Genomic DNA, 19282 nt, shown 5'->3' with positions numbered 1-19282 from the left:
CGGGTAGTGCACCATGCTCTAAAATGCAATTACACAACGCCTTTCATTTATTTCGAGATCGAGACTGATGCCTAGGCTTCTAAAAATAAGGTGCATTGTTGAAAGCTAACTGTCATTATCACAAGAAAAGTCTAAGTAAGCATCTGAGACAAACCACCATAAAATTAAGAAAAGCTATCCTGTATGGGGCACTTCCCGTTATTCCCGGACTATTAGACAATCTAAGAAAGTCAAATGAAAGCTTAGAACCAATAAGAGAGTTTGGTAACGTGGACACAAAATGTACAAAAAGAAGAGAGATCAAGCAGCGCCTCTGAAAAGGGTAGTAGGGTCCGCCGCTGAGCTGCCAGGTCCAAGCTACAGCTTGGATAACCTGGATAACCTGCCTTCTCCCGGAGCCAACCCCACCCAACCATGCACACACAACTGGCTTGGTGCTCACTCTGGCTTCTCTTGGTGGCTCTGCGGGCTGGACACCACAGAGCACCCATCTCCCGCTCAGACGAGGCTTACATATGGCTAAGCCCCCAGCGCACACTTAGCTCACTGGGACCCTGGGAGTGGGGAGGGCAGCCGCCCACCCACGGGCCCACCTATGGCCTCCATCCTGTGCCAGCACTTGGCCCAGGGGCTGGCACACTGTAGGTCCTCAGCCAAGGTGCAGTGAATATTGGAATGTACACCCTTAGACCCGGCGAGGACACCGCGGGGAGCATCCCACGGAAACAGTGTCTAGCTAGCCAGCTCTCCACCGACAAGGCCCACGGGTGCAGGGTCAGCCTACTGAAGGCCCAGAGCACATGCGCATGTGGACTTAGAAAACGGATCTGTGTGGAATACACGCGGGTGGAGAGTGGTTCCCAGCAGGAAAGAGGAATTTCGTTGTAAATCCTGGTGATATTGCTAGAAGAGCTAGAGAGTCCCGCGTGGGGAAGCGAGGAATGGAGCGGTTCGGTGCGGCCATTTGCTGAGGTAGGAACCAGGCAAGCACAGTGACCCCTGGCCCACCACCTCGCTCCAAGTTAACAGAGGTCATCTGTATAAGGCACAAAGAGGGAGCGACGTCTGCGTCAGCGGTCGTCGGCTGCGCTGCGGTCCCGAGGTCTCACGCAGCGTGGGGCTGGCAGCGGGGAGCGCGCGGGAAGGACTCTATCCGCCAGAGACGTGAGTGAAACGGGCCGGTCTCTGGTCCGCGGGCAGAACCGGCAGGGGCGAGGGGCGGGGAACAGGACCCCCGCTGCAGGACTGGGGGAAGGGGCAGAGGATCTGAGGTCAGAAGGACAGGAGGTGGGGGAAGGGGCGGGAGGCCCCGGGAGCAGAGGGAGAGACAGAGGACCGGGGGGCCGGGGTGGACCCGCCGCGCTCTGGCCCTCTCCGCTCCGAGCCCTGGCCGTCCGGAGCCTCGCGGGGACGGCCTTTCTTAGGCCCGCCAGCCTCCCTAGGGGAGGAAAGAAGGAGCCGCCATCGCCACCGTAGCTTCCGAAGGGGGGCGCAGAGTCCTCCTGGGCCACTCCGGAGACTGGGGGAGGGGGTCGGGGAGCCCGCCCCGCCCCGTCCGGGACCTCCCGCCCCCCGGACATAGGGACGCTCCCATTGGCGGTCGGGCTCCGCGCGCCGCGCCCATTGGCCGGCCGCTGTAAGGAGCACGCGGCCACGGTGGCGGGCGCGCCGTAGGAGGGCGGCGGACGGGCCGGAGGGCTGAGGGCAGCGCGGGCGGCGCGCAGCGGGCATGGCGGGTGTGGGGCTGCGGGCGGCCGCTCGGCGCTGCCTGCCGCGCCGAGACCACGGCGGCCCGCGAGCCGCCTCGTCCTCGCCCTCCTGTCCTGGTTGCGGCCCTCCGGGTCCCGGCGCCCACTGCCCCGGCGCCCCGCGTTTGGCGCCCGCCGGCGGCGCCGAGCCCAGCGCACACCTGTGGGCTCGATACCAGGACATGCGGAGACTGGTGCACGGTAGGTGAGCCCGAGCGGGAGGAGCGCCGGGCGTGTAGCTCCCTCGGCGGCACACGCGAGCCTGGGCGATGGACCGACGGACCAAGTTCCAGGGTACCGCTCCCGAGTCGTCCCGGGCGCCGCTCCTCGCGGGGAGCGCCGTGGTGGGGCTCGCCAGGGCCCCAGAGCCCTAAGGCCGGGCAGCCCTTCGGGAGGGACTCCGGCGGAGGGTCCTGGGGGCTTCTGGGGACTCCCGGAGGCGGGCGGGTGCGCGGTTTGTTCCTCCGTTCAGTATTCAGGAGCTCGGGGTTCCTGTAGCGGCCGCCGGAAGGCGGGCCCCGCCGTCTTTCCTCAGGGTCCCGCCTGTTGGGAGGCCGAAGCGGAAACGCCCCCAACCCCTTGTTCTCTTCGGGGCCTTTAGTTGGGGCGGGAGTACTGGGGACAAAGCCAGCCAGCCGGCGGCGCTGGCCGAAGCGGGCTCCTAGAGACTCCTGACTCAAAAGATGCCGACTAGACTCTTCGGACGTCTCTAGATTCCGCCCTGGAGTCTCGCGCTCTCAGCTCAGGAGCGGAAGGCGTTGTTTGGAGAAACGACACCAAGTCGCCCAAGTCCCCTGGAATCCAGAAGGGTTGCTGCTTCCTTGGCCAGGGCACTTACTCCTCTATCCTCTCTCCCTCTGCAAAACTGGCAGATGAGGCCCCAGAGCACCCTGGTGAGGCCAGAGGGCTGGATATTCGTTCTGGTCTCTGGGGCCCTGCCTCTTTAGCAGACAGTTGTGGTTGGGGCTGACCAGCTGGGTGGCGCTCAGCAAGTCTCTTCCTCTCGGTCCCTCAGTGTCTTACATCGGAAAACACAGTCCTGGGGCCTTTGTCACAGGGTTGTGGTGCTGACTCGGAAAGAGTCCAGGAATGGATGGGGCAACTTCAGGAGGAGCCCCTCTGGGAGTGACATAGCTTTTGTCATCTTATAAGACAAAGTGGTCCTGTCTGGAAGATTCCAACTGCCTGAACGAGGGCTTGCACTCCAGCTGTGTAGAGACCTGGGAGTAGTATGGGTGGACAGGACTCACATTTTGAGGAGCTGAAGGCAGAATAAGCCCTGAGGACTGGTGGTTTTGAAGCCCTTGGGCCTCTATCAGGACCATCCCTGCCTCCCCCCGCCACCCAGTGGACTGGGCATACATGGGGTGCCGTTTAAGGACCTGTCTTTGCTCTGGGCCTCGAGAAGACCCTCAGTAGAGCAGCCTGAGAAGCCTGCATTGTAGGTGTGGGGGAGAGACATAGGGAAGTCTAGTGGGCTTTATCACTCAGGGCCCACTTGGATCTTCAGATCTTCACAGAGACCCCCCCAAGCTCCTCTTGATGTGATAAGGGCAAGGTCATTTCCAAGATGCCATAGTGAGTGCCGGGATGGACCAGCCTTGCACCCCTGGGCCCTAACTATCCCCTTCTGGCTGGGTTTTCTTGGGGGAGATTCTGGACATTGAGACATGCTGATGCCTGTGGGCAAAACTTTGCCGGGGAGCCAGGCCCCAGGCCAGCCCCCACCCCCGTCCCCCCCCCCCCCGCCTCAGTGTGGTGACACTGGAAGGCTAGGCGGAGGGGCAAAGTGATTGAGGCAGGTAGGGTGACCTGAATTCAAATCTCAGTTCCATGGCCTGTTGCTAGATGGTTTGGAGCAAGTGACTTTACCTCCCTGCACTCCAGTTTCTTCCTCTGGATGGTGGAGGAATAAATGTGATCACCTCATGGGATTGGAGTGAGCTCTAAGGCACCAGCAGCAGCTGGGAGGATGGCCCCCACAAGTCTCATGGCTGCCATTGAGAGGAGTTGGCCTGGAAGGTGGGGGCTGGACAGTGAGACCAGTGAATTTGGGAGGCTGGTGCAGGTGGGGGGCATATCTCCTCACCTGGCCCCATGCACCACCACAGCCCTATGGAAGAAACTGGGGCCTTCTGGTTTTCTCAGTCTAGAAGCTGGGTCAGGAGGCCAGGCCTGTGGGCTGCTTCCCCATCCTGCTTTGTTTCTGGGAGGGTTGTCCATCCCTGGGAGTATCCTCAAGGGCAGAGGCCAAAGCCTGGATTTGGCCAGAACTCAGTGCCAGGAAGGGGCTGCAGAGCCAAGCAGACCCCTGCCCTCCTGGGGAACTACTGGGCTTTGTGCTGAGAGTCACAGATGGCACCCAGGAACTCAGGACCTTGGGAAGGGACATTTCAGAAGCAGCTTCATAAGAGAGCTGATGTCAGCTGTGTCTCATGTGCACCCAGGTGAGGAGTGTTCCATCTGCACCCACGAATCTGAAGCAGCTGCTCTTCCAGGCCTAAGGGCCACCAGAGGAACCAGCCACACCTGTTCCCCCACCCACATTCTGTACTTGTCTCCAAAGGAAAGGGGATGGGTGTGGAGCCTGTGTTCCAAAGGCACCTCTGAGGCAAATGTCTGCTCCATGGCCAAGGGCTTCTGCTTCAAGATCACAACTTGTGTCTGAGACAAAAATTAATTCACTGGAGGCTTGGGCTGTTTGGGCCTCAGCCACAGGCTAGAGGTCTCAGGAACGGGGCCACCTGGAGCCCCTGCAAGGCAGTGTGCTGTGTGTGCACCTAGTTCTGCCTGCTCCCCTCTGATTCCCTGCAACCCGTTTCTTTGAGGGAAACTGGGGACAGGGAAATGTGGGCTCCAGAGGTGCATTGCCCATTTAATCCTACATTTGCCACGGGTCCAGGTGGGAATGCTGCCCAGAGCACGTTCTGTATGACCCTCTTTTTAATTTTGTAGGTTGGTACAATTTTTATTCCCCCGTTAGAGACAAGGAAACTGAGCCCCAAAAGGTAAGGTGTGGTAATTTTCCTGAGGTCACAGCCATGCGAGGGAGGGCTCGGTCTGCTCTCTCTGACCTCAAAGCCCGTGCCCTTTCCCCGTCCACCTCCCCCACTGCACAGATGGGGAAACAAAGGCAGATAAGCCTGGGAACCCTCAGCCTCCTAGGGAGCAGCCAGGGGATTGGGGTGGCTATGACTGTATCCTCAGAGGAGAGCAGCCTGGGTAATGACCCAGAACCCACCACATGTCCCACCTGTCATAATTAGCAATGTTCCCTGCCTAGAGGTGATGCTGAAAACTCGGCCTCTGTACACCAGTGCTGAATCAAGTCTCGGAGACAGAGTTTTAGGTGAAGTAGAAGAGAATAGCTTTACTGCTTTGCCAGGCAAAGGGGGATGCAGCAGGCTCCTGCCCCAAAACACTGTCTCCCAACCCAGGAGGAGTTGGTAAGTTTTTCTAGCAATGGTGCAAGGGTGGGGTTGTTGAGAAGATTAGGGTGTGAGCAGGGTCTGCACTCCTTTAATCTCATCTCAGGTGGTCTCCTAATCTTGATGAGCTTCTCTGGTTCCTCAGATCTTGCCTCAGGTGGTTTCTCGGCTGTTGCTCCGTTGTCTCCCCATCCTTTCCCTTCCCGACTAACAGCTGTTCAAATCTGCCCTTTGGAACCCAGGGAAGGTCATGGAGGCTGGAGTCTGTTCCCTACAAACAAGAAATGAGGGACAGAAAGGCTTCTGTGCCCAGGAGCCCCACAGGGTCTTGCTTGGTTTCACTCCCCCCTTTTCTTTGATACTCCTCAGTCTTGAGGAGAACAGATGTTGGACAAGATAAGGAATAATCGTTTTGGATAGAAATGTTAATCATAAACTTGGCAGAGGGACTTGGTTTTAATCCCCGCTTCAGTTTTATCTTTCCCCAACTCTTTCAGGGAACAGGGTGATGGCCACTCAGGCTACTTCCTGCTGAAACGGGGCATAGATACCGAATTAGAAATATTAGAGGGCTTCCCCGGCAGTGCAGTGGTTAAGAATCCGCCTGCCGATGCCGGGGACACAGGTTCAAGCCCTGGCCCGGGAAGATCCCACATGCCACGGAGCAGCTAAGCCCGTGCGCCACAACTACTGAGCCTGAGCTCTAGAGCCTGCAAGCCACAACTACTGAGCCTGCATGCCACAACTACTGAAGCCCATATGCCTAGAGCCTGTGCTCTGCAACAAGAGAAGCCACCACAATGAGAAGCCTGTGCATTGCAATGAAGAGTAGCCCCCACTCGCTGCAAGGAGAGAACGCCTGCACACAGCAACGAAGACCCAACACAGCCAAAAATAAATAAATAAATAAATTTATTAAAGAAACAGAAAGAAATATTAGAAATACTTGAATTCCTAGTCCTGGATCCGAGGAGTCCCGTATGATTAAGATCTCAATCCCTTAGTCCGCCATTTTGGTGCAACAGACCCAAGTTAAAGGTAAAATGAGTGACAACTGGATCTTTAGTAGATGGTGTAGATCTCACTTCCTTAGAAATTCAGGAGAATCAATCGGAAACCCAGTCTGGAACTGGGCTGTTGTAGCCAGTTGTTTCCAAACAATTCCCTGTAAGGGGGAAAACTCACCAAGTCAATCCTGAAGACTCAGAAATAGGAAGCTCACCACATATCCAGCAGTTAAGAATTATCAAGAGAATCAGCATATGAATCTATAGTTTTGTGGGGAAAAGTAAAAGGTATGAGAAAGAATAAGAAAACAAAACTTCATTACACTTGTCGGAACAAATACTTAAGGTTTCCCAAAGAGTGAGATGTCCACTTCTTAGGAGTCTTGTTTGCTGGCTGTAGGCGGGCGTGGCTGGTCAGTCTCTGGTGATCATCTTACTCTAGTGTGATGTACCCATGGTTTTACTCCATCCAATTTCAGAGAGGTATGAGTGGTAAGAACATCATAGGCTCCCTTCCATTTCTCTTCAAGCTGCTGCTCAGGTTCTTGTTCTTTCCACACTTTCAGCAGCACCCTGTCTCCTGCTTTGAAGGGATGAAAGGGAGCTTCCAGGCGAGGGGAGACCTGTGAGACACAAACTCATGCTTAGCGGTTAACAATTGACCAGTCTGTTGTACATACTGCTTAACTTATTTATTTGAAGTATAGTTGATTTACCATGTGCTAATTTCTGGTATATAAAAGTGACTCAGTTATACACATATATACTTTTTTTTTTTTTTTTAGGCTGCATTGGGTCTTCGCTGCTGTGCACGGTCTTTCTCTAGTTGCAGCGAGCAGGGGCTACTCTTTGTTGTGGCATGCAGGCTTCTCATTGTGGTGGCTTCTCTTGTTGCAGAGCATGGGCTCTAGGCGTGTGGGCTTCAGTAGTTGTGGCTCATGGGCTCAGTAGTCGTGGTGCACGGGCTTAGTTGCTCCGTGGCATGTGGGATCTTTCCAGACCAGGGCTCGAACCCGTGTCCCCTGCATTGGCAGGCGGATTCTTAACCACGGTGCCACCAGGGAAGCCCTACATTATTCTTTTATAGTCTTTTCCATTATGGTTTATCCCAGGAGATTGGATATAGTTCCTTGTGCTATACAGTAGAACCTTGTTGTTTATCCATTCTTTTTGTTTTTTTAAGATTTTTTTTTAAATGGACCATTTATTTTTTAAGTCTTTATTGAATTTGTTACAGTATTGCTTCTGTTTTATGTTTTGGTTTTTGGCCACGAGGCATGTGGGATCTTAGCTCCCTGACCAGGGATCAAACCCACACCCTCTGCATTGAAAGGCAAAGTCTTAACCACTGGACTGCTAGGGAAGTCCCTGTTCATCCATTCTAAATGTAACAGTTGCATCCAGTAACCCCCAACTCCTAGTCCATCCCTCTGCCTCCCCCACCTCCCCACCTCTCCCCTGGCAACCAAAAGTCTGTTCTCTTTGTCTGTGAATCTGTTTGTTTTGTAGATAGGTTCATTTGTGCCCTATTTTAGATTCCACATGTAAGTGATATATATGGTATTTGTCTTTCGGACTTAGTTCTCTTAGTATGATAATCTCTCGTTGCATCCATGTTTGCTGCAAATGGCATTATTTCATTCTTTTTATGGCTGAGTAGTATTCCATCTTTTATGTGTACCACATCTTCTTTATCCATTCATCTGTTGAACATTTAGGTTGTTTCCATGTCTTGGCTATTGTGAATAGTCCTGCTGTGAACATAGGGGTGCATGTGTCTTTTTGAATTATAGTTTTGTCTGGGTATATGCCCAGGATCGGGATTCCTGGATCATATGGTAGTTCTATTTTTAGTTTTCTGAGGAACCTCCACACTGTTTTCCATAGTGGCTGCACCAACTTGTATTCCCACCAAGAGTGGAATTCCCTTTTCTCCACACCCTCTCCAGCATTTGTTATTTGTAGACTTTTTAATGATGGGGATTCTGACTGGTGTGAAGTGGTACCTCACTGTAGTTTTGATTTGCATTTATCTAATAATTAGTGATGTTGAGCATCTTTTCACATGCCTACTGGCCATCTAAATGTTTTCTTTGGAGAAATGTCTATTGTGGTCTTCTGCCTATTTTTTGATTGGTGTTTTTTTTTCTTTTTCTTTCTTTTGTTTTTTTTTTGTTGTTGTTGTTTGTTTTTTGGCCGCACTGTGCAGCTTGCAGGATCTTAGTTCCTCAACCAGGGATGAAACCCGCACCCTCAGCAGTGAAAGTGCAGAGTCCTAACCACTGGACCTCCAGGGAATTCCCTGGGTTGTTTGTTTTTTTGTTGTTGAGTTGTATGAGCTGTTAGTACATTTTGGAGATTAACTCTTGTCTGTCTCATCATTTGCAAATATTTTCTCCCATTCCGTAGGTTGTCTTTTCATTTTTTGAGTGGTTTCCTTTGCTGTGCAAAAGCTTGTAAGTTTCATTAGGTCCCATTTGTTTATTTTTGTTTTGGGAGACTGACCTAAGAAAACATTGGTACGATTTATGTCAGAGAATGTTTTGCCTGTGCTCTTCTAGGAGTTTTATGGTGTCATGTCTTACGTTTCAGTCTTTAAGCCATTTTTAGTTTATTTTTGTGCATGGTATGAGGGTGTGCTCTAACTTCATTGATTTACATGCAGCTGTCCAACTTTCCCAGAACCATGAACTGTTTTTCTTTCTTTACTCTTAGGAGCCAAGAATGGTCGCCTGTATATAATTTCTTAAGGGCTCAACCCTCGCCTGCTTCTAGGGGCCACACACATATGGAGGAGAGCAATTGGCAAGCCCCTGTTCTATTTTAGATGAGTTTCCTGGCATAGCTTAGCAAAAGTTCTTCATGGTGTGATTCATCTTCTTAGCCTTTCTCATAGATTGGTGTCTCCATGCTGAGTGAAGTTTCCATTATATACCTAAAGCTTTATTTACTGTTTGTGTTATTTCTGCTATGAAAGCAGATCCATGGTCACTCTGAATAGTAGAGGGAAGGCTGTACCTAGGAATAATGTCCTTAAGAAGAGCTTTTGTCACTTCTAATATTTTTTCTGTTCTGGCTGGGAAGGCCTCTACTCAACCTTGATCCACGTGCAATCCTTGTAAATCTTTAGCCAAAATCTCGTTGAAGAGGGTGGGGAAATTTTTAAATCCTTGTGGCATCCCAAGTCTGATGTAGCTCAGAAAATTCAAGTTTGCAACAATACAGAAATATGTCCGAAATCACATACACAATGGTCAGTTAGTTTTACCATAGTTACTCCATTTTGACTTTCAAATGCACTCCCCTCCTCAGTGTCAAAGCAGATGCACAACGCGTGTCTGAAAGGCCACAAAACAGGCCTTTTCTTAAAGTTAAACCATGTATAAGCCAGTGACTTCCCCACACCTCAATTCATGCAGGTTTTTTCCATCATTTTCCCTCTGATTGCAAATCTTTCAATAGAAAGCATTGATAATCAAAATAGCTGTCCCTCAATGCCGGGGTGATACAGCTGTTTGACCTGGTTGTAGATCATGTCCCTCCATGCTAGGCCTCCTTTATATTTGCCTAGTTAAGCCACACTGGGGGAAAACTGATCAGGTATCGTGAACAAGCTCAGAGGTATATTAGTGAGGAAACATTTTATAGGACATACATTTTATCATTTATACCCAGTTGTCACACGAGCATTGTACATGTGCCTTAAGCAGTAGACCCAGCTCAGTGGTATGATATGACATTTATGAGAAACCTGTATTTGTCTGAAGGTCCTTCGCATAAATCTTGAAGATGAAGCACTTCTGCAAAAGCATCAGAGTACAATCACTGTCTATAAATGACAGAAGGACTTAAAGGATGCAGTTAAACATCTGATTACAATGTAATCGATAAAGAAACTTGGTTACAATAACCAGAATTACAACTGACTACATTTGATTTAACGTACCAAATCTTAATTAAATGTTCCTCTCTGAAATGCCTCAGGGGCCCTCTGAAGCATCTCAGAGTTAGCTGGAGGTCAAAAGAAGTTTTAGAAACTGCCAAACAATGCTATTTACTTAACCAAAGTGAAAAGATTTTAAAGGTGAATACAGATCACTTAAAGGCAAAGGAACTCACAAGCTGTTATCAAAAGCACTATTTCAAGAAAAATTTAGAGGAAGAAACCAAATCTAGTCTTGTCCCAGCCCACTCCCAACAAAATTCATTTACCCAACTAAATTTCCTTTTCCTTTTCTGCAGACCTTCTACAACTTTCTGTAAACATTTGGCCCCTTTTCCATTCAAAATCAACCAGCTCTAGGGCAAAAATCACTTTTTTTTTTCCTTAGGAAAATGCAGTGCCATTCCTCATACCATCTTTTGTTCAAAACGCACAACCTACTTTCCTTAAGCAACCGTGAATTGTCTTCAGCACTCTGTAGATTTATAAACATAAATACCAATAATTTCTAAAGACATGTGCTTTCTTGTTTTTTAATATTCTTCATTCATTTATTTATGGCTGCGTCGGGTCTTAGTTGTGGCATGCGTGCTCTTCTTTGCGGCGTGCGGGGCTTCTCTCTAGTTGTGGCATGCGGGCTCCAGAGCGTGTGGGCTTAGTTGGTTGCCCCACAGCATGTGGGATCTTAGTTCCCCGACCAGGGATCAAACCCACGTCTCCTGCATTGGAAGGTAGACTCTTAACCACTGGACCACCAGGGAAGTCCCAGACATGTGCTTTCTTATAAAGAATCACAGGGTGGCACCAAATACCTTTAGTTCATACATACCTTTAGTCTCTCTGCAAAGGGAAGCCAGTATTCAGTAATTAATGTTTCAGTATCTTATTTTACTTGGAAATGGCCTACCTATTCAATAAACTTCCATCATTTAACTTAATTTAGCACAACTCTACAATTTTAAGTTACCAAGCATCTGGAGAGATTATTCTTAAGTAGACATTCCTAAAATACTTATTCGTAAAGAGTTTACCTAAAAACTCTTAACCTCGTTTGCTTTACTTAACACTGATGATTCTAAAGACATGTCTATATTAATTAAACCAACAAGCTTAACCTACCTTCAGTAACATATCAATTCACTACTATTTCCCAGATCGTGTGGTCCAAAATTTATATTGGCCAATTTTTTAGACATTTAGATTTAACTTGTAAGCTCTTACTTTTAAGTCAATTAAACAGAGCTCATTTACAAGTTAGCTCCTACATAAAGACAGAACCAGAGATCTCACAGTTTTTCCACTTGAGTTTAATAAGGCCTTCTTTCCCCTGCCCTTTTTCTTCAGTCTCAGGAACTAGAGATGGTCTAGATAACATGTGTTCCTGAGGACCTAGGCACAGGGGGAAAGAAATACCAATTCCTTTTCACGGGAGCATAGCTGAAGAGCTCCTAGTTTTGTAAAAATACCCTAGGTGGGGTACAGAGATTGAACAGAGCTCTGGTCACCTATAACAAGGCTAGTCCAAAAGGGAAAATCCCAACCAACATTCCTCCACAGGCAAAGCCCCACGCAATAGGGAAGGATACACTGATGTTGTCACACGTGAGCTCTGTTATTCACGAAGGATGTCTCAACCAGTCAGTGCAAGTACTGACACACACACATACAAACAACAAACATGGTCCCACAAACGAAAGATCAGACAAGGCGTAGCCCAAAGATTCCATTTCCACTCCCGGACAGAGAATTCAAAGTGGCCCACAATGAGCAGGTAGAATTTTCCCACCCTGCGCAAGTCAGAGTGGCTCACCCCAAAACAATACACATAAAAGCACAAACGACAGATAAGCTATGGCCACACAGATAATTAGAGGAGGTGTAGTTTAAAAATTCTGCTTCCACTCCCAGACAAAGGTTTCCAAACAGATTGGCTCAGTTCTTGAAAAAGAACAAACCCAGAGTTGGCTCTTGGAGAGCCCGGAGTGGCTAGCCCAGATGGAGTGGAGAGAATTCCCAGCCTTTCCATTCCTGTGACAAAAGGATTCTAGCTGAAGAATAGAATAATAATTTAGGCTACCACACAAAGGCCACCTCTCCTTACTTTTAAGAATGTACATTGGCCAAACAGAATTACAATAGAATCTCATTCTTTTTAGTCATAGGTTGATAGCTATAGGTTGACCAGTCTGCCAGAATTTTCCCCAGGGGACTATCAGATGGAATCGAAGAAGAAGCACTTCCCATGTTTGATTGAAAGAACACTCACGCTCAGACCAAGAACAAACCAAAATCCTAGCCAGCAACAGAAGCCTCAAACCAAAGAAACCAAAAACCCAAACAGAAACCAAAACGAAATGGGCTTCCAAGTCCCACTTAGCCCGTGACCTCTGCCCAAGTGGCACGCCTCTCAAATGGGATTTCCTGGAATGGAGAATCCCCCAAATGGGAACCAAGGTTCCCCCAAATGGACAGGGTCAAAGTGGCCACAGAGTACACGCTGGGGGACTTCCCCAAATGCTAGCCGAGGTGTTGTGACATCCCAAATGCTACTTTTATGCTTCCCCAAAATAATTCCTTGGAGTAGGAAGTCCAGGGTGGTCCAGGCAGGAGGAAGAGAGGAACATCCTCAAGGCGAAGATGACCTCGGCAGCTGCTAGGGTGGTCCCTAGAGGGACCACTCCTCCACTGTCTCGTCCCACCTCGGAGTTCCAGCTGCCAGCATGGCCGATGGGGTATGACTGGGGCTCAGCCTTCCCAGACAAGGGTCCCAGGTGATCTGGTCTCCAAAGGAATTCTTCAGCCCTCCACTCTTGAATGAGGCTGGCATGGAGAAAATCTTGGAGCATCCAATCAAGCCAGGGAACCCCCCCCCCCGCCGTGCCCGCCCCAGGACTGTCCACGAGTCAGCCCCATGTTGGGTGCCAAATTTGATGCTAAAAACTCAGCCTCCCTGCACCAGTGCCAAATCGAATCTTGGAGACAGAGTTTTGGGTGAAGTAGAAGAGAATAGCTTTATTGCTTTGGCAGGCAAAGGGGGACAGGCTCCTGCGCCAAAAAACTATCTCCCAACCGGGGAGGAATTGGTGAGGAGTTTTTATAGCAGTCGTTCAAGGGTGGGGTTGCTGTTAAGATTAGGGTGTGTGCAGGGTCTGCACTCCTTTAATCTTGTCTCAGGTGGTCTCCTAATCTTTTTTTAATTTATTTATTTTGGGCTGCACTGGGTCTTCCTTGCTGCTCGCGGGCTTTCTTTAGTTGCGTCAAGCTGGGGCTACTCTTCGTTGTGGTGCGCAGGCTTCTCATTGCAGTGGCTTGTCTTGTTGTGGAGCACAGGCTCTAGGCACGTGGGCTTCAGTAGTTGTGGCGCACGGGCTTAGTGGCTCCATGGCATGTGGGATCTTCCCAGACCAGGGCTCAAACCCGTATCCCCTGCATTGGCGGGTGGATTCTTAACCACTGCACCACCAGGGAAGTCCCAAGAGGCAGGGTTTTTTTTTTGCGGTACGCGGGCCTCTCACTGTTGTGGCCTCTCCCATTGCGGAGCACAGGCTCCGGACGCGCAGGCCCAACAGCCATGGCTCACGGGCCCAGCTGCTCTGTGGCATGTGGGATCTTCCCGGACCAGGGCATGAATCCATGTCCCCTGCATCGGCAGGTGGATTCTTAACCACTGTGCCACCAGGGAAGCCCTGGTCTCCTAATCTTGATGAGCTTCTCTGGTTCCTCATATCTTGCCTCAGGTTGTTTCTTGGCTGCTCCTCCCTTGTCTCCCCATCCTTTCCCTTCCCTACTAGCAGCTGTTCAAATCTGCCCTTTGGAACCCAGGGAAGGAAGGTCATGGAGGCTGGAGTCTGTTCCCTATAAACAAGAAACGGGGGACAGAAAGGCTTCTGTACCCAGGAGCCCCACAGGGTCCTGCTTGGTCCCAGGGGCAGTGAATGTCATTACGTGGACTGGTGGGCAGCTGAAATCCGATTAGAGGGACCTCACTGTGAGACCTGTGGCAGGTGCACAGAGCTGGGGCCCTGAGCAGCAGCGGAGCTACCCAGTACCCCTCACCTTGATAATTCTCCTAAGTCCCAACCCCAGCTTCAGGCAAGGTGGAAAGTGTCAGAGCATAGCCAGGTGTCCCATGGGGCTTATGAGAGTCTGGAGGAGGCATGGCTCAGAGCAACTGGTAGGCTGCAGGCGGTGGTATAATCCAGGACCCATAGGGTCCTTACCCCACCCATGTGACCCTGGGCGAGTGACTTTTCTCTGAGCCTCAGTTTGACCTAATGCTGCATTGAGCTAAGAGTACCATTTTAGGGTGTTTCCTGATCATCCTCATTATACTTATACCTCCTTCCTCTAGACCTCCTGCCTCCTGAGGTCTGCAGTCTCCTGAACCCAGCGGCCATCTATGCCAACAACGAGATCAGCCTGCGTGATGTCGAGGTCTACGGCTTCGACTATGACTACACCCTGGCCCAGTATGCGGACACGCTGCACCCAGAGATCTTCACTGCCGCCCGTGACATCCTGATTGAGCACTACAAGGTGAGGCCAGACAGGTAGGGGTCCCAGGCCGGATCATGGGGCGCCCCTGGATGGGTGGCTGAATTGATCCCCTGAGGCAGCTGCCCAGCCAGCAGGTCTGTCAGTACTGCTGGCTCAGGCCTGACCTGATTTCCCCTGACAGTACCCGGAGGGGATTCGAAAGTATGACTACAACCCCAGCTTTGCCATCCGTGGCCTCCACTATGATATTCAGAAGGTGAGTGGCTAGACCGCTGACTCCCTGGCCCCTCCTGACTGGATGTATATCAGAACTACTTCCTTAGCCGCCCATCTCCTATGCGGGCGGGGGCGGTGCTCATCTTTCTACTCCCTTGGCCTCAAAGCTGTAGCTTCCTCTTGGCGTGCACATGATACCCTTGGTACCATCCAACTGGGGCTTCGGCAAGGGGGCTAGCAAAGGCTGGCTCAGAGCTAATGGAAACTCCTTCATTGCCCATCTTACTCCCTTGGTGCCCTCAGAGTCTACTGATGAAGATTGATGCCTTCCATTATGTGCAACTGGGGACAGCCTACAGGTCAGTGCTAACCTTGCCCTGACCCCACCCCAACCTGCTGCTCCAGGTCCACATTGTCCTGCATCACCCCACGGTCCCCCACCCTACACCGTGGCCCGGGTTCAGGACCACTTTGGACTGGTGATCTCTGCATCCACCCAGGGGCCTTCAGCCTGTACCAGACGAAGAGGTGATCGACCTATATGGGGGCACCCAGCACATCCCACTGTACCAGATGAGTGGCTTCTATGGCAAGGTACTCGCTCCGTCTGCCACTGCCCGGGGCAGCCAGCTCCATGACCTCACAGCGGGTGCTGGCTCCCTGGGAGGCAGTGCCCACACCCTGGTGCGCCAGCCCTGACCCACAGGCTGTGCTCCTCCACCAGTGTCCCAAGACATATTTGGAGCTCTTGGGTCTCCGGAGCTGGGGCTTGCTGAGTCAGTGGTCCTTCCTCAGGGTCCTTCCATCAAGCAGTTCATGGACATCTTCTCGCTGCCAGAGATGGCACTGCTCTCCTGCGTGGTGGACCACTTCCTGGGCCATGGCCTGGAGTTTGACCAAGCACACCTCTATAAGGATGTGACGGTGAGGGCGCTAGGCCTGCCTCCCAGTGTGGCAGGGAAGGTGAAGTCCAGCCACAGCAGGGCAGGTCCTCCTGGGCTCCACTGTGGCCTCACTGTCCCTCCACTGCCCCCAGGACGCCATTCGAGATGTGCACGTGAAGGGCCTTATGTACCAGTGGATCGAGCGGGACATGGGTAAGGGGGGATGGTTGCCCTGCTACGGCCTGCCTGGGCAGGGTGCAGGGCTGGCCCTCACAAGCTCCCATCTCCCCCCGTTAGAGAAGTACATCCTGCGAGGGGATGAGACATTCGCCGTCCTCAGCCGCCTGGTGGCGCACGGGAAACAGCTGTTCCTCATCACCAACAGTCCTTTCAGCTTCGTGTGAGCACCCCCCGTGTCCCCCAACCCGTGGGAGGAGGGAGCAGGGCAGGGGCCTGAGTTGGGGTGGGCAGGCCTGGAGCCTCCCTCAGACACCTGCCACCTGTCCCACTCTGTCCCACCAGGGACAAGGGGATGCGGCACATGGTGGGTGCCGACTGGCGCCAACTCTTCGACGTGGTCATCGTCCAGGCAGACAAGCCCAGCTTCTTCACCGACCGGCGCAAGTATGGGCCTGGCAGGGGCGATGGGCCCAGGGAGCGGGGACTGGCCTCTGCTTGCCGCCCTGTGTGCCTGGGGTGGGGGCACCCCCTTGCTGATGGGCAGGTGAGCAGGTGGGTCTTTGGAGAGTGGGAGGTGTCCAGCCTGTGGTCCTGCCACAGACTGGAAATCAGGCCCTTTAACCCCACCCTAGGCCTTTCAACCCACCCTAGGCCTTTCAGAAAACTTGATGAGAAGGGCTCACTGCATTGGGACCGTATCACCCGCCTGGAAAAGGGCAAGATCTATCGGCAGGTGAGAGCCATCTAGGTGGGAGTTGTACCTGGTAGGGACCCCAGGGCCCAGCCACGGCCCCAGGCTGTGGCGGGGCTGCCGCACGGCCTCTTGGGCCCTGACCAGCCACCACACCTCTGTTGTGGCTCTGTCCCCTCACAGGAAGTGGCTCCCAGGGCCTGGCCCAATTGCTTGGCCTCTCTGTGCTGTGCTTTCCTCGTCTGTAAAAGAGGTATAATACTCTACTTGAGTGGTGGTGTGAAGCTCTTAGGTTGTTGGGGCATTCGCCAAGTGCCCAATAAATGGCCCTGCTTTTGCCTCGGGCTGAGCACTCTGCTGCAGCCAGATGAGCCTGGTTGGGGCCCCTGAGTTGGGCTGGTGGGGGCAGTGCACAGGCCTCGGAGGAGACCCCTTTTCTGGCTGGCTAGGAGGGTGAGAAGGGCCTTGTGCTTGGTGGGGAAGTGTCAGGTGGCTGTGAGCAGGAGGTGATTAAGGCACTTGGCTCTGGGTGGAATGCGGAAATCCTGGCTGAGCTGGGCTTCTTGGAGATGGAGGTTCCAGAAGCTGGGGGCAGGGAAGAAGCCAGCAGTCGGGCCAGTGACAGCCACAGGGAGCAGCCTCGGGCCGCCCAGTGCCAAGGTCCCAGCCCTTCACCCCTGCCGACCGCTCGGCCTTCCACCCTGCTGGCCCCCAACTGTCGGTGGCCCCCTTGGGCACCAGCTTTACCCCTCGGCTCTGAGGCTGATGCTCCCTGTTGTCTTGGCATCCTGGCTGAGCCTGAGGAGGGTCACGCATCTTTGTGGGGAACACTGATTTTTCTTCTCTGGCAGGCTTTAGACTTCTGTATGCCTGATGTTCTGAAATTTCATTGTGTGCGTGGTTCTCGTCATCTTGGCACGTCCTCAGTGCCCCGCCCGCTCGTGCTTCCCTCCTGCTCCTCGCCTTCTCTGCTTGAGCTTATTTCATTGACATTAAGCCCTTCACAGCTACCTGTTTCCCCCACGGCTGTCACCTCCCCAGGCCTCTCACGCCCGCAGACTGCCTCTAGTAACTCCTTTTTGCTGGGTGTATATTCTCATTTCTGGGCTGTGGGTGCCTGCCCTGTGGAGGCTGCTGTACCTCCTGCTCTGTGCCCCGCCCCCCGCCCACAACCCCTGCCCCGGTTTCTGCTCCCCTGCCAGCTTCCTCTGCTGTGCTTGAGCCTGGCTGTTTTCATCTCCCCAGCTTTGGCGCAGGAGGGGCAGGCGGCCTCACGGTGAGGACTGCCATTGGTCTGCTGGGTCCCTCTGGGCTCAGGCTGAGGTGGCCTGCTTGCTTCAGGGCCATGGGGTCACTGCTGCAGTTTGTTTCCCACAAAGAGTGAACTCAATCCCTAGCTTGGGTGGGTGTGAGGGCACGGGGAGGGGAGGCCCAGGGCACCAGGCCAGGCCTGTAGGAGACCTTCCTGCCCCAGGCAGACCCCCTTCCGGAGCCTGGAGGGGACAGCGAGGCCACGGGAAAGGGCAGCCCAGCATCCGGCTAGAGGGGCCTTGCTGCCTCTGGGGATTAGGATTTGGGAAGACTGGTGGAGAATAGCCCTGGGGGAGCCCCTTCGGCACACTGGGCTTAGCCCGGTCCCCCGCCCACCCCCAATCTCTTCCCAGGGAAACCTGTTTGACTTCCTGCGTCTGACGGAATGGCGAGGCCCCCGTGTGCTCTACTTCGGAGACCATCTCTACAGTGACCTCGCGGTGAGGGCGGGAGGCGGGGATGGGTCGCGGTGGGGAGGGGAGGGGGACCTCCTGGCCGGCACTGAGCCCTGCCTGCCCTGCACCCTGCCCCACAGGATCTCATGCTGCGTCACGGCTGGCGCACAGGTGCCATTATCCCTGAGCTGGAGCGAGAGATTCGCATCATCAACACGGAGCAGTACATGCACTCGCTGACGTGGCAGCAGGCGCTCACGGGGCTACTGGAGCGTATGCAGGTGCGGGGGCAGCTGGACGTCTGCAGGGAGGTGGGGGGCCGCTGCCTGGCCGCACACACCCAGAGCAACCCTTGTCTCCCCCAGACCTACCAGGATGCTGAGTCTCGGCAGGTGCTGGCCGCCTGGATGAAGGAGCGGCAGGAGCTGAGGTGAGTGGTGGGGCCTGGGCAGGAGCCCCAGCCTAGCCCCCTCAGGAGCCCCCCCCCCCGCCACGAGTGCCCACATCTCCCTCCCCAGGTGCATCACCAAGGCCCTGTTCAATGCGCAGTTCGGGAGCATCTTTCGCACCTTCCACAACCCCACCTACTTCTCGCGGCGCCTGGTGCGCTTCTCCGACCTCTACATGGCCTCCCTCAGCTGTCTGCTCAACTACCGCGTGGACTTCACCTTCTACCCCCGCCGCACGCCCCTGCAGCACGAGGCACCGCTCTGGATGGATCAGCTCTGCACCGGATGCATGAAGACACCCTTCCTTGGCGATATGGCCCACATCCGCTGAGGGTACCTTTATTGTGTGGACCAGGCCCAGCCCCTGCTGTCCCACCCGCTCTGGGCAATAAAAGCTGCCTCCCTCCTGCTCATGCCTCTGCTTCAGCACCGGCTGCGTCACTTGACCTCGAGGATCCTCTGGGTGTCAGGGAAGTCGTCCTCCAGGAGCGCGTCCTGAGGGGAGGACTGTATGTTTGTTAGTGGCTGGACTG

The 19282-nt window shown here is 53.1% G+C and overlaps 2 protein-coding genes across 11 annotated transcripts in view; one reads left to right on the top strand and one right to left on the bottom strand.

Annotated features, from left to right (window-relative positions):
* Positions 1-1623: 1623 nt before the first annotated feature.
* Positions 1624-19186, top strand: NT5DC2 (5'-nucleotidase domain containing 2). Of its 3 annotated transcripts, none has more exons than XM_089919463.1 (14): positions 1624-1949; positions 14478-14662; positions 14805-14879; positions 15143-15198; positions 15340-15433; positions 15635-15763; positions 15876-15936; positions 16021-16123; positions 16246-16347; positions 16555-16636; positions 18259-18345; positions 18441-18581; positions 18666-18730; positions 18939-19186. In XM_089919463.1, exons 1-14 carry the CDS (start codon positions 1730-1732, stop codon positions 19078-19080), a joined length of 1542 nt encoding a protein of 513 aa, XP_089775589.1. In that variant the 5' UTR covers positions 1624-1729; the 3' UTR covers positions 19081-19186. The 3 variants fall into 3 exon arrangements, with proteins under 3 accessions (XP_089775589.1, XP_022428639.2, XP_022428638.2); XM_022572931.3 differs by having other exon boundaries at positions 1625-1949; positions 18850-19166; XM_022572930.3 differs by having other exon boundaries at positions 1626-1949; positions 18819-19185.
* STAB1 (stabilin 1) overlaps positions 19055-19282 on the bottom strand; it is a 29105-nt gene continuing 28877 nt past the window's right edge. For 6 of the 8 annotated variants that reach the window (XM_089919441.1, XM_030762382.2, XM_089919446.1 and 3 more), the window contains one exon: positions 19055-19256. In XM_089919441.1, coding sequence (XP_089775567.1) covers positions 19188-19256 — 69 coding nt within the window. In that variant the 3' untranslated portion in view covers positions 19055-19187. The remainder of the gene's footprint in view (positions 19257-19282) is intronic. The other 2 variants (XM_089919444.1, XM_030762383.2) reach the window with 1 other exon arrangement.

This window comes from Delphinapterus leucas, chromosome 10 (assembly GCF_059928025.1).
Source record: "Delphinapterus leucas isolate spDelLeu-1000000601 "Yukka" chromosome 10, BTC_Dleu_Yukka2, whole genome shotgun sequence".
Classification (NCBI taxonomy): domain Eukaryota; kingdom Metazoa; phylum Chordata; class Mammalia; order Artiodactyla; family Monodontidae; genus Delphinapterus; species Delphinapterus leucas.
This window is presented reverse-complemented; position numbering and strand designations above follow the sequence as displayed.